This window comes from Benincasa hispida, chromosome 11 (genome assembly GCF_009727055.1).
Source record: "Benincasa hispida cultivar B227 chromosome 11, ASM972705v1, whole genome shotgun sequence".
Taxonomy (NCBI): domain Eukaryota; kingdom Viridiplantae; phylum Streptophyta; class Magnoliopsida; order Cucurbitales; family Cucurbitaceae; genus Benincasa; species Benincasa hispida.
Genome location: NC_052359.1, coordinates 68,550,457 through 68,574,107, shown reverse-complemented (window position 1 = coordinate 68,574,107; position 23,651 = coordinate 68,550,457). Strand labels below are relative to the sequence as shown.

At 31.2% G+C, this 23,651-nt stretch overlaps 3 protein-coding genes across 5 annotated transcripts in view; all 3 read left to right on the top strand.

Moving 5' to 3' along the window:
• Positions 1–2,533: 2,533 nt before the first annotated feature.
• Positions 2,534–9,127, top strand: LOC120092095 (DNA polymerase delta small subunit). Of its 3 annotated transcripts, none has more exons than XM_039050298.1 (14): positions 2,534–2,691; positions 2,981–3,110; positions 3,510–3,616; positions 3,715–3,841; positions 4,430–4,537; positions 5,624–5,739; positions 5,815–5,898; positions 6,692–6,760; positions 6,863–6,934; positions 7,008–7,099; positions 7,191–7,318; positions 7,520–7,621; positions 7,736–7,803; positions 8,541–9,127. In XM_039050298.1, the coding sequence occupies exons 1-14, from the start codon at positions 2,635–2,637 to the stop codon at positions 8,595–8,597; spliced, it is 1,317 nt and encodes a 438-aa protein (XP_038906226.1). In that variant the 5' UTR covers positions 2,534–2,634; the 3' UTR covers positions 8,598–9,127. The 3 variants fall into 3 exon arrangements, with proteins under 3 accessions (XP_038906226.1, XP_038906224.1, XP_038906225.1); XM_039050296.1 differs by having other exon boundaries at positions 5,564–5,739; XM_039050297.1 differs by having other exon boundaries at positions 5,564–5,739; positions 8,528–9,127.
• Positions 9,128–11,133: 2,006 nt separating this feature from the next.
• LOC120091691 lies at positions 11,134–14,137 on the top strand. Its single transcript, XM_039049800.1, has 2 exons — positions 11,134–11,528; positions 13,780–14,137. Exons 1-2 carry the CDS (start codon positions 11,211–11,213, stop codon positions 13,867–13,869), a joined length of 408 nt encoding a protein of 135 aa, XP_038905728.1. The 5' UTR covers positions 11,134–11,210; the 3' UTR covers positions 13,870–14,137.
• A 7,037-nt stretch (positions 14,138–21,174) lies between these two features.
• The window catches only part of LOC120091791 (probable protein phosphatase 2C 68), a 3,680-nt gene continuing 1,203 nt past the window's right edge, over positions 21,175–23,651 (top strand). The window contains exons 1-3 of the mRNA XM_039049909.1: positions 21,175–21,332; positions 21,514–21,905; positions 23,004–23,368. Of these exons, the coding sequence (XP_038905837.1) occupies positions 21,605–21,905; positions 23,004–23,368 (666 nt within the window). The 5' untranslated portion in view covers positions 21,175–21,332; positions 21,514–21,604. The remainder of the gene's footprint in view (positions 21,333–21,513; positions 21,906–23,003; positions 23,369–23,651) is intronic.

The following is a 23,651-nucleotide window of genomic DNA, read 5'->3' as shown; positions in this document are numbered from 1 at the left end:
CCTGCATCTTTTTTAAACACTTCATTGAGGCATTTTATAATATTTGTCATCATCTTGTCATACCTACAATCAACTTGATAAACCCTTGCCCACCATTGTAATCCAATCTCCTCAAGATAGGCCATCCCCCAAGATATTGGTGGAGTTTAGCCCAAGACATTTGAAACTTGGACATTCTATAAACTTTCGCTGCTAGGTAGAAGTGTGGAATTATGTCCTTATTCTTAAATCTATCCACCAAATTGTTTTGAATATGGTATATACATATGGGCATGGAATTCATCGGGGAATATACTTAAGACGACCTTCACAATTGAGATGTGATGATCTGATATATCACTAAGTTTGGAATGTCTCCTACCGAAGCCTTCAAATGAGTCATGAACCAATTCCACGATGAATCGTTCTCCCCATCTACAATGCTGAAGGCGATAGGATATATATTGTTATTGCCATCAATACACGTTATTATTAACAATATACCTTTATATTTCTCATATAGATGTATCCCATCAACAATGATTACTAGGCGTATTCAGTTCAAGAAACTCCTAATACACGGATCAAGTGCCATGAAGATATACTTAAAGTAACGTGTGTCCTCAACTTCAACCTCAAAGATCGTACTGGAATATGCAATCTTAAGTGCCTTACACATGCTCTAACAATAGCATATGATCCTTCTGGCGACCCTTGTGCAAACACCAATCCATATTATCTAGCGCGATAAGCCCGTACGTAGCTTGTATTCACTCCAAAATCTCGTCGGATGTCATTAATGTTATCCCTCAGTTGGTATGTTCGACCAATTTGTTTGTATTTGGACTTGATTAAGTATCCAATAACCTAACTTTTTCCTTGTCGATGATTACCCATTTTCATTTAAAGAGAACATATATGTTGACTTGGATATTTTGTCACTTTGAAGGAATTACTTTCTTTCAATTTTTTTGCACGGACCCTCCATTTGCATTCCTCCACTGAAAACTATACAATTAGCAAGCTCTTTGTTGACTTATTTACACGGCAGTCGAAGTTCTTTTTTTATTACAAGTATTGACAATTTAACTGCCAAGTCACGTTTCAAAAAGAAAATCTGACCGACCTTTATATCCTCATCATTCGGATAGTCATGAGGTATTGTGATGAGGTCGTCATATGATGAGCTCTCTGATGGTCTGAGTATATCTACAAATGGTTGGGTTAAAACGGCAGAATGCATTTGAACCTAAGGCATCACAACTGGTGGGACGGGAGCAGATGGGGTTGAAACATGAACGTAAGGTGTTGGAAAAATTTATGGTGCTGAAGATTGTCCATATCCATGGTCAGTATTGCACTGTGGAGTGCATCAGGATTCATTGTTGTGATCAAACCAAGCTTCACTTCAATCTTCCCCTCAAGTTACATGGCTTAGTATGATCATCCATTGAAGACATGATAAGAATATTACGTGTTGGAATGGTTGCAAGTTTTGACTAGTTGTAATGAGTTGATTTGTTGGACTGCACCGTTGGTACATATTCTCAATGTGTACTCCATGACTTTCACGAGGTGTAATTGACACAAAGAACGGTATATGGGATGTATCACTGTCTTCTAAAAAGAAGCTAAGATATTCATCGTCAACTATTCAATTAGGGGAGCCAACAATAGATTATCGATATTTAGTTTTTGGTGCGTAATATTCACTAATTCACTGACTGTTATATCATTTTTGATATTCAAACCTTCCACATGACCTCCAACATAATTGCTTCTCGATTGTTCCCATTTCCCACCAAATCGTACAAAGATGCAAAGTAGCATCATTGATTTGCAATTGGATTAGTAAATTTTAAGCAACACCTGATCAAATTATAAGAAATCGCCCCGTAATTGATAAGCGATTGCCCAGTATTATATACACGACCGTTTATATAATTCTACATGATCGTTAAATATAATATAAACGATCGTTTAGTATTATATACATGATCGTTTAGTATTTTATAAACAATCGTTTAGAATTTTACAAACGATTGTTTATATAATATTAAACGATCATTCGTATAATACTAAACAAACGTTTATAATGTAATGAACAATCGTCTATATATTGTTATACGATAGTTCATTCAATACTAAACGATATGAGGGACAAGAAATACGGTAGATTATCATTTACATTCTTTCTGTTTCCGGGTCTAATGAATGAATCTTCCTCTATACCCAAAGACACATTAAAATGAATAAACATGAAAGCGATCGGCAAAGATGTTGTACCGAAACTCTGAGAGAACAATAGAAGAATGAAAAGCATTCGATGGAAAATGAATAATTGAGAGTGATCTTTCACTATTGATGTCAATGTTATTCAATGTTATTAGTAGAATATTAATATTGCATTGAATACGTATTAAATGAAAAGCTGAAGAAATTGTGGAAGGAAGAAGATGTGTGGTGCTGTTTGTAGGCTTTTTTAAATTTGGGTAAAATTGATATTTTACATAGACAAAAGGTTAGATACGTTTTTAAGAAGTTGTTACGGTAGAAAAGTTTTTGAGATTTGAGTTATTTTGTTAAATTTCCATTCTATTTTCCCCCATTTTGGTTCGAAAGAGTAAACTTTCTCTGTTCATTCTCTCCCTCGCCATGGAAATCGATTCACTGAAGAATCTCCAGCGCAAACAGTGTACCTATGAAATATTGGTAGCTCGCAGCCTCTTCTATTTCTTACTTTGATGTTCATTTCCTCCAAAGTTTTTGGCTTTCCCGCCTTTTTTTTTCCCTTTCCCCCTCAGCACGGCTACTATGGAAAATGCAAAGAATTTTCCCTCGCTATTTGCTCGTTTCATTTACTTTCGTTTTCTTAGCCAACGGGGGTCGATGAAAGCCGGAAAATGGGCCGGAACTGGGAACAATCTCGCCGTTTATTTGCTTATTTATTGTTGTTGATGTTGTTTTTTTGGGGGGACCTAAATAGTGTTATTTGATGTAGGATGAGCAGTACAAGATTCAGAAGGAGACATACAAGGGCCAGCAGTACAGTCACATATACTTTGCTCGACTCCACTTGATGAGAACGATACTCCATTCGCTTGTCTCTAAGTGGAAACCTCATTTACCTGGTATTTCTGTTTTCCCTTTACATTTTATTTTTCTATTTGATACCACGAGAAGTTTGGGTGGAAGTAGGTTTTGTTCTGTGATGCATAGGCACATCATAATTCCTGGCTTTAGGGTTCTTTAATCTGTTGTTTTTTCCCCTTCTGGTGGGCTTTAGTATCTTAACACATACAAAAAGTTTAGTGGTTTTATTGATGTGGTATAGCTCAATTTAGGATGGATTTGGACCAATCCTTACTTTGAACAGCTTTTTTAGTTTTTCGTCTTGCATGTAAGTTGTAAGCGTAGCTGTTTAAGCATTGTGCCTTTAATCATAATTTAAGGTAGAACTTAGAAGCAAATTCATGAGGAATGAGTTTTATGGGTTAGGTGAAAATTTGTCTTGAAAACAATGTTTGTAGTTTGCACTGTATTGGGATTGGAGGAAGGCAAGGAATGTGTCATTGTTGGAACCGTCTACAAGCACATGAAACTTAAACCTACCATTCTGGACGAGTATTCAAAGGAGGTAATACATCAAACACATATGTCAACTACCATTTACACGACTTTTCTATGGTTTTGGTGTTTTGGGATTGGATTGAGACATTTAAATGGAATGTACAGAGATCTGCCAACCCACTTGTTAGGCCACACAACTTTATGCACCCAGATGATCATCTAGTATTGGAAGATGAAAGTGGGAGAGTAAAGCTTTCTGGGGCTGTGCTTTTACCTTCTGTATATGTTACAGGTGTGTATCACAGAGTGAGATTGAATGGAACTATGGTGCCCTTTTCTCAGCTATCAAATTCTGGAGGAATAGCATAAAATTGTGATCAAGTTTTTTAGCACGTTGATACATGTTGGCATGTTGCTCCTGTTCATCCTTTAACTTTTCTTCTAGTCTTGTATGAGTTGATCCATGTTGCATTTGTTGTTGCAGCTAATGTATTTGCTTGTCTTCCTATATTGTGCGCGTAAATTATAACTCAAGCAGCTATAACTGTTTGTTTAAAAGCATATTATGCTGTATGAAAAATGAAATCTCTCTTGCTCTCTTCTTTTGAAGAACTGCATAAAGTTTTCAACTTTTTGAGCACATTGATGCAGGATGCACCAAGTTATTCTTGAACTTTGGTTTCTTATTGTTCTGAATGAATCATTCCACGTTGAATTAATTGTAGCAGGAAATTTACTACCAATCTCCATATGTTGTGCATGCAGATTATAACTTCGATCTGAAATAGTTTTTTAATTAAAAAAAGCACAAACTGCCGTGTAGACATTTTTTTCTCTTTTTTTGGGAGCACTTTAATGTATTGTCTAATATTTGTGCCAGGGATTGTCCTTGCATTGCGTGGAAAGGAAACTTGCGTTGGTGACTTTTTGGTTTTAGACATCCTAGAAGCTGGCTTGCCACCCCAGATAGAGCGGCCACTCATATCAAGTAGGATGTGATAACCTCTTTTTTCTTATTTACTGTTTCAATCATTTTAAATTTGTCCAGGAGTGAAATGGGTTCAACTATAATGTAGTGAGAGGGTTAATCACGTATTTGTGTTATACTTTAATGTTATCAGTTAATGCCATATTAGTTCATTGCTTCTTAAACAGTCGAGAATTCATTATTTTGTTATTTAGTAGTTTACGGGTAGAGTTTTTTGAGAATGTCAGCATTTTGAAGCCTTGAGGGTGTATAGATAAGAGCAATGCTTCACCCAATGATATTCCCATTAACTAATTGTCAATCAATTGCAACATAGTTTGTGTGGTTGTGGTGAATGTGAATAGAGAAACAGCCAGGGTACATAGCTCTGAACTCACTTTTAATTGCTCCCTAAGGCCACTGGCTTTTTCTCTAATGCTAATTGCTCCTTCATATAATTGGTTATTTCTTACTATGAAAATTGGGAGGGCTACCTCTTGGGCTTCCCTCCATGGTAATGTAACTTGAAGGGTATTCTTTTTTAAATGTTTTTGGAGAAAGTTCCTCGCATCAGGTAAATGGTATACTTATCTGTTGTGGGGCTGTCTCTTATACACATCTAGATGTGTATAAGAGACAGGGTCAACAACTACTCTTACTAAGATTTTAGGGCTTTTCTTTAGGAGGGTAGTGTTTTAAAAACCCCTCCCAGCCTCTGCGCAGATCTGGTGTCTCACCTTTTCACAAAAGAAAGTGTGCATTAGGCGTGCCCTTTTCTGAAGTCCCAAGGCCTCAAGCTTTGGGGCTTTTTCCTTATTTGAAAGAAGGTAAGGTTTTTTCTTCATTGTTAAAATTACTAGACCCTAAACCCTGAACCTAAGCAGCTTTACTGTGCCTTGAGTTTTAAAAAACACTGGAAAGGACCTAAGATGGATGATGTTTAAACTTGATTAATTCGACTTAGGTCTCCTTGCAGTGGAAGGTGGTTTGAATATTGATGATCTTCCTAAGAAAAATATGACACTCCTTTCTAAATGATTATGGCAGTACATGAGGGACAAAGATGCTCTGTTGCAAAGTTTCTTATAAAGGTTCAAATGCATGCAGGCGAAGATAAGTATGTGATTTTTGTCTCGGGCATAAGTATTGGGAGTAGCATCTCTAATCCTCTACAGTTTCAGCTCCTTGTTGATCATATAACAGGGCATTTAGGAGATGAGAAGGTTTGTTTCATCTTTATATTTTCCCTCTCTATATGTTTGTCAGTTGCTAAAACTTTTAGAACCATAACTGGACAGGAACAAGGGATTGCGGCTCAAATAGTTCATGTTGTCATTTGTGGGAATTCTGTTGAAATTCCTCGAGGAATTTTAAATGGGCAGGTAGAGATTTCACAAACTATGTAACCTAGGTACCCCGTTTCTATATTTTTAAATATGTTGCCAAGATCACTTTAATTTCTTTAACGAATGCAGTAACTATTTTGTTATTGCTTGTGAGTGAAATAATTGAAAGGCCGGGTCTTCTTGAACTCTTACAAGAAGCCTTGGACAGAACAACTCCTTTTATTGTTTATCCTGATTAACTTACTAGGGTTCTTATTTAAAAGCACTAGTTAATTATTTATATGGAGAAATTGACTGCAAGATGCCATTAATGAATTTTGGGATGACTAATCAAATGCCAACATGACCCTGAAACATGTGTTTGTATCTGATGTTTTCTTAGGAGTATTGTGAAGGGCAGTCTGTGGTAAAACTAAATCGCGTAAATCATGTAGTTTTCTACTTTCGAGATGAAAATCTAAAAAATTAATGTGAAATTTGTGCATCGTTAAAAGAGTTTCAATTTTCTTTTTGTTGGTATTTTGTTGGTTGGTGGTTGTTTTTTCGGTTTCTTTGGTAGTTTTGTAGTAGTCTTTATTTTTTAGTAGCTGAACGAGGCTGGTTGTATTTATTGTTTGTATCTTTTCTCTCTCCCCTTTTGAGATTTTGCATCTCCTAAACTTTTAATCATTTTCATTACATCAACGAGAAGTTGTTTTTGTTCAAAAAAAGGATGAGGATAAGGGAAAATTTAGAACTCTCCCGGTATTCAATTATTTTTTCTGCAAACTCTAGTAATGTCAGTGATGTTAGGCTTTTTGTTGATGCATGCATGATGTATTTTCTGCAGCATTTGTCTGCAAAGGACCAAACAAAGCTGACAGAACCTCTTAAAGAGCTAGATATCCTATTGAATCAGGTTCTTATCCAGTTGGTTCTTAGTCCAACTATTTATCAATTTTATTTCTGTTTTTCCTTTAATCCTAATACCTGATTGTAAATCCACTATCCTTTTTGTCAGATTGCTGTGGGTTTACCTGTGGACATCATGCCGGGTTCCAGTGACCCAGCCAATTTTTCCTTGCCTCAGCAGGTCTTTTTTACAGCCAGAACTCCCGTCTTTCATTCCTAGTTTTGATTTGTCAATAACGTCATTTTCTTTACAGCCTTTGCACAGATGTCTTTCTCCTGGATCATCAGCTTATAACACTTTCAGATCTTGCACCAACCCTCATTGTTTTGAGCTTGATAATTTCAGGCAAGTCAATAATGTCAGCCTGATAGGGTAATTGACTGTTTAGTGTGAACTTGAGTCAACCACACTTCAATTGATGGTCCTTTGGTTTCAGGTTTCTTGGAACATCAGGTCAGAATATAGATGATCTCGAGAAGTACTCAGAGGCTAAAGATAAACTTGAATTTATGGAGAGGACTTTGAGATGGAGGCATCTGGCACCAACTGCTCCAAATACTCTCGGTACAAGTCACGTTCTTATTTGCGGTTTTTCCTTGTTTCAGTTGGTGGATATGCCATTGAAACAATCCCTTCTTGATTCAAAGCCTGCATTAGACGACTTTATCCAAACTTTGCTATAATATTTCACAAAAAATCATTAAATTTTTTTTGCAATAGTATAATATTTCCCAAAGTTGTATTTATATCATTCGAGTCTTACAGGTTGTTACCCATTCACTGACCGAGATCCTTTCCTGATTGAGAGTTGTCCTCATGTATATTTTATTGGCAATCAGGACAAGTTTGATACTCGCTTAATAAAGGGTATATTTTCACATAAACTCTCTATAATAATTATTATAATTGCTGATTTGCTTCTTCTAGAGAATAAATGAATGAGGTAATATATTGTCATGTATATGCTTTTTGAAAATTCAGGCGCTGAAGGGCAGATGGTAAGACTCATTGCGATTCCAAGATTTTGCGAGAACGGGGTTGCCGTAATGGTAAATTTCTTTTACTTCAGTTCACCTTTACTCAGTATTTATATTTCTTCACCACGTCTCCCTAGTCATTACTGTTGACGTGCAACTTTGCTAGATCAAAGGTTAAAAGCAAGTTGGTTATAAAGATAATTACCAACAGTAATATTTATGTTAACATCTCCCTAGTCATTACCCTTCATCCTTTAGTTCGTTTTGGTTTGGTTTCTTGCACCCTTAGATCAAAGTTTTATCAGCTGTCAAAAATCAAAGCATATTGGTTATAAAGAGAATCACTATGACTTTCCCAATGGTTTATCAGTAAAAACTGGAATAAAAAATGCATGAAATTTTATATAAGCCTCTTATTATAGATACGCAGCATCAGGGAGAATGAGACTTTTGAATTATTTTGGTTCCAAAAACTTCAGTTTAAATGGATTGTCTTTTTTTTCTCCCCAAATAATTATTTTCACATACTATAATTGTCTGAAATAATGAAAAGGTTGATAAGTATTAATCTGGTTGATGACATGGTTGTGGCAAGAAGTTGCTGTGCTCAACAAACTCTGGCCCCAATTTGTTTGTTGAACTTCTTAATGTTCATGCAATCAAATCATCTAGTCATCATTTTTATTGAAGACTTCATTAGAGTTGAGGGCTATGGATTTTTCTTTCTTGGCTCTTTTTATCCTTCGTAGCAATGTGGTTTCCCTATCTCGACTATGATTCATTCCAAAGATAATAGTCTTCCTTTACAGCTTAACTTGAGAAACCTTGAATGCCACACACTGAGTTTTGGGACTGAATTCAGCTGATCATCGTGACGAACGAAACCAGAAGGAGATCGAGAACCTGGTTTCGCATTCGGTTTATGTTGCTTTTGCAGGAAACCGATTTCTCTAAAATTACCTGCTTCTAAAAAAGTGGAGCAAATGTGCCCTCTAATGGAAATTTTAGAGGTTTGTATATGGTGTGAAAAGGGTTTTTGCAGTGAAATGCAGAATCGTCTCCATTTTCTCAACAGTGGATCACATCTTCTGGGGAGAATCACTTTGGAGAGGAAGAGTAAATCAAAAGAACTGATGGGTGAGTGAGAATAGTCATCCTCTGTATTAACTGGTTTTGGTTCATGTAGGTCCTGCCCCAACAGTGTAGAAATTTGTAGTTTGGCTGGCATTGTTGGGTTCAGAGTTGTATGTTCCATAGTAACCTATGCCTTCACTTGGTTGTAACACTGATGATGCCTGACTTCTAATATATTAGTTTGTGTTCTGAGTGGTTGGTGCTTGTGTATTATTTTTAGTGTCGAAAATGTATAACTATGAAATATTAGCTTGGGAATGACTTTTCCATCCCTCTCTCTACCTCATATTCTATTATCTAATAAGTTTTTCATTTTCTTTTAGAATGTGTGGGGGATCGAGCTTTTGACCTTGAGGTTATCATGCATAGTTGACGACGAAGATTCATTGGATAGAAATGAAATCATAGAGATTTGGTTCTTTATTAGTTTCTTTTTCTTTTTTTAATTTTATTTTACATTATNAAATGTCTTGTTTAGAGAGAAAATTATTGTACCTCTTAATAAAAATCAAGGTGAACAATATTACAACACCATCTTAGACCATTTAAAGTTCAAACAAATTTAATAGGTAAGAAGTTTGTTCAATTTCAATATGTCTAATTTTAGTCATTGTAGTTTTAATAAATCTTAAATTTGCTCTTCACCACTAAATTATTATTGATTTTTTAATTTTTTTTTATCTATTAATATTTTCATTATAAAATTTAAAAAATATACACATTATATTTTTTTGCATGAAAATTATTGTTATTATTTAGTCAATTTCTATTAAAAACTTTAAGGGGGCGTTTGATTGGAAGGAAAAGAGGGTGGGAATGGGTTTACAAAGCCTATGTTTGGTTGGTGGGATTTGTTTACTTATCTTGGAAAAGGTAATTCTTAGGTATCTTTTATCAACACAAATGAAGGAATTGCATATCCATCGAGAAGTGTGGGTTTTCATTTCTTCTACCGCTTCCTACCACGATTTTCCTTCCTTCCAGCCGTGAAAGCATATAGCATTTTAATTCCCACATACTATTACCGCACATACTATTCCCCGACATTGTTTTCCCATGCACAACCAAACAGTCATCCTTGATTCCTAGTAATTTTATTTCCATACATATAATTCCCTGGACATTGAGAAAACCTCAATCCAAACGGCCCCTAAGTGACTAAAGTTAAGATTTATTAAAAGTATAGACCTAAAATTGGGTTATTGAAATTAGGAATGCAACAAAAAATTAAAAAGCCAAACCGATCCAAACTGATATACTAGTTTGATTTGATTTTTAATATAAAATTAGACATCTTAGTTTATATTTGGGGAAAACAAAAAACTATCGGTTCAAATTAGTTTTTATTGAAAAAACCAAACCAAATCAAACCAATTATATATAGTCTTAAAAATAAAATCTAACATTAAGTATCTTTTAGTATTTTAATTATTATGATGCATATATATTAATTGACCAATTATTTTGGAGTTTGTATGTTTTTATTAAAAAAATGTCAAAATAAAATAAAATAAAATAAAAACATCTATTTTCAATCTATAAAAAAAGAAATAAGCTAAATTTTAATTTGAAAATAGACTAAAGGACCAAAGTAAAAATAAAAATAAAAATTTAAAAGATAAAAAGAAAATACCAAAAAACGAAAATGAACATGATAATAAAATAAAAATCAATCGATTGATTTTGAGCCGATTCCAAAATGGATAAAACTGAACAAACGTTTCGAATTACATACACAAAAATTAAACAAATACCAAAATATTAATTAAACCCTCATCATCGTCAGAGCGGATAATGGGCACCGCAAAATTAGGATCCCAAAATCCGAGTACAATCTATAATATAATATAATATAATAATAGCAAACTAAAAATAAAATAAAATAAAATAAATAATAATAATAATAATAATAATAATAATAGCCTCCGAAACCCATAAGGCACCAACCCGACCCGAGAGAGGGGGAAGAGGAAGAAGACGACGTAGACCAGATCCGTTAGTTACGTCGCCGTCAGTCAAAGAACGGAATCGGATCGGTGTCAGCAATAACATGGGAATTTCAGAAAAATTAAAATTAAAAAGAAAAGAAAAACGACACGTCGGATTGTCTTCTTCGGACCAAACAAATCCCCCCTTCCCCCACCCCTCTCTGTTTTCTCTTATTGCTCTGTTTCTCCAACGGCTACATTTGAATACTTTATTAAAAAATTTACAAAATCATTCATTAACCACCAACGGTTTAATTTCCTCCTTTATTATTCTAAACCCATTTCCCCATTTTCTCACTCTAAACTTTCCCATTTTCTATTCTCTCTCTCTCTCTCTCTATTTCTCTCTCTAGAATTATGGACTCTTCAATTGCCAATGTTCAGCATGTTCCTAGAAAGTCCTCCGACGAGCTTTTGAGGAAATTTGCCGAGGTGGGGTCGGAGTCCGACGGCGGAAGGAGGCTGTCGACGGTGGTGAAGAGGCGGAGGAAGAGGGTTAATGAGGAGTGCGAGAGCCCCTCCTCCGGCGGCGGAGTGGTGGAGCGGAAATGGCTGATTTCGCCGGTGGGGAGGAAGTCGGTTGTGTTGAAGAAAGTTGGGATTGGAAATGGAAGGTCTCAGCAGCTGAGGATTAGAGATTTTAGAAACAAATCTATTCTTGGAGCAATTCAAAAGGTAATTTCACACACACACACATATACACACTTTTTTCTTTTTGTATTGTTCTTATAGCGATTTCGTTTTTCATTTTCTGTTTTTGAAATTCATACTCGTTTCTTCTCGATCTCTTAATATGTTTTTACCGTTAAAAAGATATATTAAATTTGTAGTCAAAGTTTTAAAAACAAAATTTTTTAAATATTATTTGATAACTATTTAATTTTTTTTTTTTAAATTAATGTGTGTTACAATGATTTGTATTTCAAGTAAAATGGTTGAATTATTAGTCGAATTACAAAAACAAAAACAAATTTTTAAAAGTTATTTTTTTAGTTTTTTAAAATTTAGTTTAGTTTTTAAAACAATCGGTAAAAAGTATATAGCAAAGTAAGAACTTTGGAGGTAAAAGTAGTGTGTTGATATTTTAGTTTATAAAAATAAATAAAAATAGTGTTTACAAGCTCGATTTTAAAAAATCAAATATAGTTTATAAAAGTAGATTAATAGATGGTTTTTTCTTTGTGTTTTAGTTTATATCTAATAGATAGCTAAAAAATGTGATGAATGGCTCAAATTCAATTTTCCATTTAATAAATTAGTATTATTTATTGATTTATTTTGTGTTATATCTAAATGAGTTATTGATTTATCAATCGACATAATTCAACTAGTTAAAGTACATACCTTCAAGCAAAATGTTAGACTCTAATTTCCTACTAAAGACAATAATTTGTCAAACAAGTAAAACTCAACTGACATATGAATGTGTTATTGATTGAAAGATCTATGATTCGAACTTCGTAATCCTCTATTGTACTCAAATAATAATAATAAACCCCCATAAACTTATAAAGACATAAAATTAAATGTTTAAAATTTTATTGGACACAAAATTTTTAAAAAAATTATTTCTAATAGATTCCCTACTTTAAAAAGAAGTATAATATGTCAAGTTGACATAAAATTAAAAGACAAATTAGACACTATTAAACAGGGTTCACATAAATTAATTAAACACAAAATTAAAAGTTTAGCATTTGTTTATTCTTTTTAAAGTATAGAGATTTAAGTGAAAAAATTGTAATATACATTTTTTTTTTCCTTTCTTCAAAAGAAAATTTTATTGTGTTTTAGACTTTTAGGATTTCTCAGTGATAAAGGTTTTCTTTTATTTTCTTTAAACCAAAACCTAATTAGGTTTAATCAATGGGTTTTCTCTTGTGTTTAACATAATGCCATAGTGAGGATTTTAGGTTTCATAATTCAATATTCTGTATCTAAATGAAAGACAAAAGGATGGTTGTAATAAATACTTATAGATGAAATTTGATTCTTACCCTTACAATCAAAGTATTTTAATTTATACACATTTATTTTTTACTAGTACCATTCTTGTGGTTTGATAGAGATTATTTTGGTGAATATAGATCTTTTTAGTTATATCAAAATGTTTTTTTAAAAGTAATTTCTATTTTATTCTAAATTTGAGGACTTAAACTACTTCATCTTTGTCATTAAATTAGAATATAGTATTTTTTTTTAATCTCAGTTTAACTTTGCTTATTTTGCCTAATATTTTTCAATTGTTTGAATGATAAATTAAAGGTGATAATTTAAAATTAAGTTTAAATTCAACAAAGTCGAAAATTTTGCACTTTAAAAGTTACACTAAAAAAAGGAAAAATAATATTGTAATACATGGATTTAAATCCATTCCAATTTAAAAATTTGAAACTTTAATTTAAAACTATAACATAGTGGTTATATATATATCTGTCTCTTATACACATCTAGATGTGTATAAGAGACAGCCCGGTGTCACTTTCATTAATGTTTTTTTAAGATATCCTCTGCCTTAATTATTATTAATAATAATAATAAATTATTATAAAATTAATCTTGACCTAACTCTCTACTACCTTTTTACTCAACTTTAATTCCCACCTGTTTAATATATTTATTTTTCCTTTTTCTAAAATGTTAAATTCAAATTTCAAATCATAATATATTTGTATTCTATACCAAAAAAAAAAAATAATAATAAAAAATCAAATAATTATGTGTGTTGAACCCCTTTATTTTTTTTTCTCTAAAACCATCTCAATTAACTATTCATTTATAAAATTTATCAAATAATTATATAAGCTATATAATTTTAATTTTTTTTTTTATAATATGATCATAAATTTGTGTACCTCTTGACTAATTTTACATAATTTAAGTTTATTGATTAATAATAATAAATTTATTTTTGGGTATGATGTAGACTTGGCGAAGAACAGTGGAAGGAGCATCAAAGGTTTTATTAGAGAAACATTACAACACTCACAGACGTTTGATAAGTGACATTGTCTGATTTTCTTTTTCTTTTTCTTTTTTTTTTCTCTTTCTTTACTGGCCATTATTAAATTATTAGATGTGGCTGAAATCTCCATTTTACCCTCCTTATTATCTTTAACTTGATGCTATTTTTCAAAAAATTATTTATCATTTTTTTTTTCCAGTTTAGGAAGCTTATTGTGTGCTTCATGGAAAAATAAAGTAACTCAAAGCTATGTTTATATATTGATGTATTAAATTTAATTTGAAAACTGTCTAATAAATTCACACTTACACTTTTTATGTTAAGTGTTGGTTTCAATTTGGATAGAAATATATTCTAGTTGAACACTGTACCATTTTGACCAATTTTTGAACTATTTGTTTGAATCTGGGACATAATAATAAACGACGCGTAGAATTTAGAAAAAACGAACTAGCAACGGTGTAACATCTTGCCTTAACTTTCTATTTGTTCGTTGGTATGAATTGAAAATCTTGTTTTGAAGTGTAAACCCTACTAATAATCATTTTAGAATATGACGTAATTTATTAAAGATTGTGAAATATTTAAGTTTCACTATTATTAAAAGAAAATTGAAATCTAATGTAAAAGGATTAAGGACTAAAAATGTAATTTACAAAGAAAGCATTTAGATTGAATCATATATTTATCTGATCAAACTTAGGAAAACAAGAGATAATGCATTTTTTTCCATATAAAAAAGAAGATAATGTTGATATTGAAGAAAGATCCAAACCAAAAAAAAGAAAAGAAAATTTAAGTTGTGTTTGGTAATTATTTTTATTATTTTTGTTTATTTTTTAAAATTAAGCCTACTTCCTATCAATTTCTTATCACGATTTGTGTCTTTATTAACTATAAGGATTGAACTCTTAGCTAAAGTCTAAAAACATTTTTTAGTTTTCTAATTTTGGTTTAATTTTTTAAACTAAAGTAGATAATAAAAGAAGAAATTTGGATGTAAAAATAATATTAATAGACTTAATTTTTAAAAACAAAAATAAAAAAACAAAATTATCACGGATGGACCTTAACTATTCATTATTATACAACATATTTTTTAAATAAAGAATGACAGTTAAAAGCTTAAATTGGTATATAAATATAAGGAAAATTCTTATAAATAGAAAAATCTATAAAATATAAATATTTTTAAATATTTTTTATATTTAAAAAGACCCGAAATATATAACTTGTCAATTGGGTTTTTAGAAGAAAAATAAAAACTAATAATTCTAACCACTAGAAGTAGTTCCCAAAAAAAAAAAAAAAGTTATATATTCTTGTACTTATTGGTGATTATGATAAAATGTTCCATTTTATTCAACTTTTATTAAAGTTTCATATCATTTTTAATTTCATGTTATTCGTGTTCCTAAGTGATATGCTTGTATAATAGAGTAAGAAAGGTTTGAAGATTCTTCATATTTTTTAGTTTCTTCTATATAAATGTATTAAACAATAATAATATATAAAATTAACCCCCCAAAAAAAATAATAATAATAAACAATAAATTCATATACAAGTTTACTATTCAAAGTTATACACATCTTATCTTTTATCTTCACACAAATCTATTGATGAAGATCATGTATGACAATATTATTACTCTTTATAATCTTTAAAATTCATAAAATTCGATCTATATACTATGTTATAACTCCTCATCTATTATAGTTCGAATGTTTTTTATCCTCTTTAATTGCCTCAAACTATCTATTCGAAAAGATTCTTTAGAATGCTTCAAACATGACAAGCGACCTCTTTATAGAGGTGAAGTTTGAGTCATTTTCTCTCTTCTTATTAAAAATGTAAATTCAGGTTCATCACGAGCGTTTTCCTCGCTTAAATAGTTAGATTCCTTCTCTACCATATATGAGACAATATTTTCTATCGACCATCAAAATGTGAACAATGTAACAACCCTACTCAATTGTGAAACTACATCTACATTGGTGTGACTATTCATCTAGCTTGGCTTTAGAATAGGCTTCCTTCAAGCTTTGAATAAAGCTTCAACTTGGATTTGATCCAATCTATTTGATAATTAAAGGCTCCATAACCCTAACATGTCATCATTCCACACATGATCTTAATTGCACTAACACAAGAGCTTTCTACTCTGTTCATTATTTAATAAATTTGAAGAGATGTTATCATATATAAGATGCTCCAAAGTTTTTATAGTAACATTGATGTCAATATCAAACACTAACTTCTATTACCTTTAGTAGTTTTAGACTTCACATAGGTCCACTTTTTTCAACTTCAATTGCTCCATTTGCCCAAACTTGTTTCAACCTACCAACTCACATAAGTATAATGACTTTCTCATGTTTAATTCTTAATTAACTTGATTAGACAACTCATTCACGCCAACTCTATTATTTCACCAAATTAATTTGTTCAAAAAAAAAAAAAAAAATCACAATGATAAATAACATGGTATCTTGAATCTATTAAATTAAAAAACTTTATTGAATAATTGAGCTCAGTACAATATGGTTGCCGCATAAAAACTATTGAATATATAAACTCAAAAGTATTCATAATAATCATGGTTATATAAATACAAATTATTTTTGCATTTTCTTTCTCATATTCAATATGAATCTGACAGTCTTCTCAAATAATTTCTCACGTATAAACTTCCTAACTTTTGGATCTGAAAATAAAATCTATCCACCTCTCCCCTCCTCCCCCGTCATTTTTATTACTTTTTACTTGTGTCATCATCATAAAAAATTACGAAGACGGTTTTATTGTGCACGCATAATCTCACTTCTGCTAACGTAAACCAAAAAGTTAGAGTAAGAGAAAACAGAGAGAGTACGAGTGGAAAAAACTCAAATCCAAGGGAGCAAGAGTGAGAAGCGAAAAACCTAAATCCAAATGAGTGAGAGGAGCAAACGTGTGCACACAATGGTTCGTTTTAACTAATATGACGTAAGTAAAATGTCAAAAAAAAAAAAAAAAAAAAAAGTGGAATAAATTAGATTTTGGGGCTAATGAATTTTTTAGGGTTGAGAGAGAGAGAGAGAGAGAGAGGGATTTGGATTAGGTTAGAAAGAGGAGAGAATAGAAAAGTGTAGGTAAAAGGCAAATGAAGTGGTGAGTTAAAATAACATGCTTGTGATCCCAAACCCAAAAAGGCAAAAAGAAAAGGATCCTCTTTTCCTCTTCTTCTTCTTCTTCTTCTTCTTCTTCACAATTCACATGCACCTTGTGCCTTTCTTTTCCCACCTCTCCCACTTTCCCTTCTACTAAATTCAAGAGAACTACATCCACCCATCAAATTAAATAAATAAAAATCTCACAATCTCTTTACCTTCCATGTGTCATCCTCTCATTCGTCCTCGTCTTTTCCTCCCATTACTACTAAAATTTCAAAATTCAACCTCTTGAAAATTTTCTAATCACCTGATTTTACCTGATTTTTTTTAAAAAAAGAAATAAATAATTTATTTATTAATACTATTGTTGTTGTTGTTGATAGACTTTTTTTTTTATTATTATTATTATTATTATTATTATTTTAATGTTATAACCGTTGTCTTAAATGTACAACTACCATTACACTATTTGATAATTTAGATAAATTAATTTTCGATGGAAATGATGAAATTGTGACACTTGGATCATTTAAAGAAGATGACATACATTAGAAGAATTGGATAATAAATTAGAAAATGACATGCATATAAAGAATAGAAAAATGTTATTTAATCTAGTTTATATTATATTATATGAAGGATAATTTTATTTGTTGTCACTTATTTTATTTGTACCTAAAAACCTTTTTTTTTTTTTTTTGGTTGATTTTTTAAAAATTAAAGCGGTGATTCCAAATAGTCAAACTCCTAGACTGGCCGCTGAGAGAAGGGACTTTCAGTGGCAGATTTTGTAATTTCATCAAAACTAAAATATTTAAATTTCATTTTACTTCTAAAAAAAATTCAATTTATTTCCGCTCTTAACTAATTTTAAATATAATAAAGCGAACTAATTTCAAATGATACTTAGTATTGTACTATCAATAAGTTTTAACAATAAGTTTAAGGCTGACAAGAGAAATAGTAAAATTTAAAGTTTCATTTGAAAAAATGATAAAAAATTTTAAATTTATAAAAATAGAAAAATGAATTTAAATAATAGAAAATATAAATTGGTAAATGACTAAACTACTCTAAAACTAACAAATTGAATACAAATAGACAATGGTTAAAAAACAACTTGAAAATTGCAAATACACTCTATCTAAACTTTTAGAAGCAAAAAAACTTACAATCTCAACAAAAAATTAAAAAACAAATAGCATAGTCAAAATCTTAGAAATGGTTCGAAAATCTAAAAACTTGTCAATATGGTCATCACCGAGAAACCATTGATGGCTGCTTCTTCAATGGACGACCATGATGATGTGTCTGTGGTGTGATGGTCACCAATGTTGTATGTGGTCGCTTAGAGAACCAGTCGATGATGAGCAAAAGAAGATTTCACAGTCATGCAAACCGAAATGTAGTGGTGAAAGAAGAAAGAATGAAGGGTTCTAAAGGAGGTGACCAAGATGCGGCTGTGGAGGGTATGCTAACATAGATTTTAAAGGAGAGGTTGTGGAGATGTTACGACTACAGACTTGCTGCAAATGAGAAATAGGAAAAAGAGAAAGAAAATGATGGGATAAAAGAGAGGTAAAGTAGAATTAGGATATTTTAAAATATATATATATAGGGAGGGAAGTGCTTTTTTTTCCACAAATTATAAATATATTGAAACTTTAGAAATAAGGGTTAGTTTATTTTTAAAAAAATGAAAAAATGAAAAAATGAAAAATGAAACAATATAAAAACAAATCTTATCAAAATAATAAATAGGTATACAAATATGTTTTATATACCAATGATATATTGTTATATCATTAGATTATATTTTAAAATGTATAAACTATATAAATAGTAATAATATGCACAACAAATAATAAAAAAAGATAAAACAGAATTTGATAACAAAAGATAGATTCAATATTGTTGGAGAAAAATAGGGATAATCTCTAATTTAAATCAGAAAACACAGGTTAAAATCGCATAACTTCATATTACAATTATATTGTATGTGTAAATGTAGATTAGCAATCTCATAACTTCATGTTACAATTACATTGTATTTATATTAGTTAATTTTCAGAGCCCATCAAAGACAAGCTGGAAATAGTGTTTAAACTAATGAAAAAATATTTAGATTAAACTAAATCTGGTAACAAAAAGTTAAACCAATTGAAAAAAGGTTTAGATAAACCAAAATTGATAATAATATGCTCAGAATGTTGAGGAGAAAGTTTTGTTTATGCTAAATTATTATTCAAATATATAGTGTATTTGCAAGATTCACAGGTACATTAGAAAATAGTCAACCACCATACAAAAATTATAACTTCAATTATCCGGCGTTCTCTAGTGTCTAACTCCAATTCTCTCCGATGAACAAGATTTCATCTTCTTTGGCCGAAAAAATTGATTATAATAATGAAACAAAAGAATATTAAATCGTCATACAAGAAGAACAAATGAAGAGAAAGTCGATAGATCAATGGAAAGAGGAAAAAAGAAGTCTAATCCGTTGTAAAGTCATAGTAAAAACAATAGCTTGTGAAAAAAACCACAATAAAATCTAAATTTATAAACATTTACGTGAATAATAAAGTGATACCTATTTTTTTAGGATAGTGATAGATATTTTTTTTTCCCAAATCATTAAAATAATATAAAAATCTAATAATATAAAACAATTTAAATCTTCAAGGATATGAGAAATATCCAACTAATTTATTAAGAATATGTATAAAATTATGAAAAACAATTCAAAGATTTAAATAAATTTGAATAAGTATAAAGTAATGAAAATCAATTCAAAAATTAGAATAAATTTGAATTTTGATAGATAAAATGAAATTTGATAATATATGGAAATTTAAAATATAAATTTGGTAAAAAAAATCTGGATATTTAATTAAAGTAAGGTTAATTCGAAAAGTGGTTAAACATAATCTAAATTAATAATAAAATATGCATATTATGTTAGCTACCAGAAGGAGAACAAGTTCTTGAGGAAGGGTAGTTGTTCTTTAGGAAAATTAACAATTATCTGTATACATAACTCGACCTTGTTTATGATTCTATACTTGCATTTGTAGTTTCATCATTAACAACGATTACGAATCAGACAATGACAAATCAAGTATTTGGAAATTTGTGGCCACGTGCATGTCACGTGCGCTGCCATAAATCTTATTATTGGTTGATTTTACCTTTTTTTAGAACAAAATCCTAAATTTTGTCATATACTCCAATTCTCCAGAAGTTTATAGTGCAAATAAACTCATTATTCATTGTACTAAAAAAAATGATTTAAAACTATTTTTAGATTTGAACTTTAAAAAACGTATCGTTTTCATTTTCCATTTGAACATACTTTTTTTCTCGACAGTATGTGAGATGGGTGAATCAATTTTTTGAGCTCGAGATTAATAGTGCAAACTTTTATAAGATTGAGTTATATTAATTTTGATTTTGAATTTCTTTTTAATATGAACATTTAACTTTTGTTGTTATTATTATCTTTTTAGTTCAACAATTGTGGAGTGTACATTCTAACTTCAAACATTTAAAATGGTAATTGATAATTTATTTTTAATTATTTTGTTACTTAACCTTCTTCATCCTATAAGTTGATTGTTATGTGGCTCAAATTCATGCTCTATTTTAAATGCTAATAAATATACAAAAAGCTATGAATTCATTTCTAAATAATTGTTAAATTTAAAGTGACCCATATATTGAAATTGATATTTTGATAACTCAAAATAGAATATTCTTTTAAGGAATTGAGGATTTAAATCTTATTTAATCTCTATACCTCTTTATTTAGTCACTATACTTCCAATCACTTTTTTAGCTTTAATATTACAAAAGAACACTAAAATATTGATTAGATTATTTTCAAATAAAAAAATTAGTCAAGCTTATTTACAAATAAAAAATTAGTTAAACTTATTTACAAATATAGCAAAATATAAATATTAATAATAGACCAATAGACATCTATCCATATAAATGATATTTTTGTTATACTTCAAAATATTTTCTAATAGTTTTACGTTTAAAACAAATATCCATCTAAAAATCAACCACTCAAACAAAATAATTATGTTTTAAAAAAAATGATAATCGGATTAAAATAAACGAAATAAAAGATTAGAGAGGAAAAAAAAGTTTAAAATAAAATAAAATAAAAATTTGTCATCACTCGCTTACACGCGCTTTCGTCAACTTTCCCCTCTTTTTTTCTTACAGAGGCTGCTCAGTGCGGAAAACTTCTCTCTTCTTCATTGTCTCTCTGTTTTTTCTTCCCTCTCTCTCTCTCTCTCTCTCTTTCTGGAAACACAGAAATCACTGTTCAATTACAATTTATCTCTTTGGTATTTTTCTCAATATCCCATTTTAATCGATTGTGTTTCCGTTACTGTTCTTCTTCCCTTTTGGTTCTTTCTTGAAGCTCTCCAACTCTTTTTACTCTTTCTCCTACTTCAAACCGCAATTTTCTTATCTGGGCCTTCCCCATTTTGTAATTTCTTCTCACCTTTTTCTTCAATTCTGCAGGGGGGGTGTCTTCAATTCGATTGGTTTTTGTTCAATTGATCCCTCTTTGAGAAAGTGGGTATTGGGGCTTTGTTGCAGAGGGAAATGAGGGATGTTTTCGTGGCTGGCAAGGATGGCGTCGGCTTGTTGGAAACCAGTGAGGCGGTATGCCCGTATGAACAAGGATGATGATGAAGATTGTTCTTTAGAGGACCCTTTGTTGTGGAGTAGAGAGCTTGAAAAGCACTCTTATGGGGAATTTTCTTTTGCTGTGGTTCAGGCTAATGAGGTAATTGAGGATAATAGTCAGGTTGAGACTGGCCCTGATGTCACTTTCGTCGGCGTTTATGATGGCCATGGTGGCCCTGATGCTTCTCGCTTTATCTGTGATCATCTTTTCAGGAATCTAATGAGTGAGTCTCTAACAAGGGTTGCCTCTTTGCCCCCCATTTTGGGAATGCTTTTGAGTTTTGACTGTGCTTTTATGTGTTCTTTTTTGGTCGATCTTCTTCTTCTTGATCCTCTGAGATTTGTTCTGAACTTTCTTGGATTCTTATGTTTGATTCTGAAATCTAACGTTTGTGACATGTAGTTGTTATTGCCTTATGATTCTTGTTTGGATTTCCTGTTCCATTAGAGATTGACTTTGTGAAATCTGTTGATCATATGTGTTCCACCTTTTTTTTTTTGCTTTCTTGGTGTGTGCTTGGATGGCGGGTTGTTTGGTCAACTCATTGTTCGAACTCAAAACTATGTGTCTCTCGTATCTCTACAATGGTACGATAACGTTTGCTTTAGTTATGAGTTGTGGATTCTATTGAAAAGCTTTCGGACTAACAGTCGTTTTCATTTCTAACTGATGTGAGACTATGTTTATGATCCCGATACTCAAAAATGTTGTTTGATCTATAAAACAAGTAGAATTTTCTCAGACAGTTCACAAAGATAAATTTAAGAGGAAGTGGAGGGAGGTGTAGAGAGATGGGGAACTCTCTAAAGTGTGTAAAAAGAGGGGGTTTTAGAGAGGTGGAAAAATAAGAGTAGTGAGAGAATGCATTGTAGTATGCAAGGAATAAGGATAGCCTAATGATTAAAAGGTGTAGTATTGTTTCTGTTTGATGAGATCTTGTTCAAACCGAGGGATATCGTTATTCTGAATCGTATAGTAAAAGACAAAAACATGTTGCAACAATTTTCTAAATTTAATATGTGTTGAAACTTTGAAAACCTCAGAAAAGATGTACATATCGAAGAGAATTGTTTTATAAACAATGATAAACGAGTTAAAGAATACCAAAATAGTAAGAAATGGCAGTTTATTGTTCCCATGCTTACAATTTTATTCTATTTTCATTTTAGCATCATATTTCCAGAACTTTTTAGGATTTCTAGCAACTTAGGTGGATTAGTACTGTTTTAAATGCTTGAATAAATTATTTTTTTTTCTCCATCCCGACTGTCAAACAGCAACAACATTGTACTATAGCTTTGCCTCATTCTTTGTATCGTAGGGCTTGCTCAAGAAAATGGAAACATTACTGAAGATATTCTTCGAAGTGCATTTTCTGCGACTGAGGAAGGGTTTCTTACGCTTGTTCGTCGGTCATGGGGAATAAAACCAACAATTGCAGCTATGGGATCTTGTTGCCTGGTGGGAGTTATCTGGAGAGGTACATTATACGTCGGTAACGTCGGTGATTCCCGGGCCGTTATTGGTTCTTTAAGTAGATCTAATAAGATAGTTGCAGAACAGTTGACAAGGGATCACAATGCAAGTATCGAGGAGGTTAGACAAGAACTTAGGTCCTTGCATCCTGATGACTCGCATATCGTTGTTATGAAGCATGGAGTCTGGCGTATTAAAGGCATAATTCAGGTATGGCATTACCGAAGACATGTTTAATATAATTGCTACGAAAACTTCTATGTGTTCAGAACTTGTCTGTTTTGGCTTTTGTTCTCGTATATTGTTGAACATGTAAAATAGTTTCAGGAGAATCTGATATATATTTTAAAATATCATAAAAGTGGGGACATGCATTCAAGACATTGAAACATGCGGCAACCTTAAATTACATTCCAGTTGCTAAACGTGAAAAGAGTGGAAAGGAATTCAGTTATAAAGGAGTAAAAAGAAAAATCAAAAGGAAATCATATAC

Bases quoted from the DNA above. Each gene is read 5' to 3' on its own strand.
- LOC120091691 (XM_039049800.1), top strand. From the start codon at position 11,211: ATGGACTCTTCAATTGCCAATGTTCAGCATGTTCCTAGAAAGTCCTCC. The intron at 11,529-13,779 runs GTAATTTCACAC...GGTATGATGTAG, and splicing joins TTCTTGGAGCAATTCAAAAG to ACTTGGCGAAGAACAGTGGA.
- LOC120092095 (XM_039050296.1), top strand. From the start codon at position 2,635: ATGGAAATCGATTCACTGAAGAATCTCCAGCGCAAACAGTGTACCTAT. The intron at 5,740-5,814 runs GTTTGTTTCATC...ATAACTGGACAG, and splicing joins GGCATTTAGGAGATGAGAAG to GAACAAGGGATTGCGGCTCA. The intron at 5,899-6,691 runs GTAGAGATTTCA...TATTTTCTGCAG, and splicing joins GAGGAATTTTAAATGGGCAG to CATTTGTCTGCAAAGGACCA.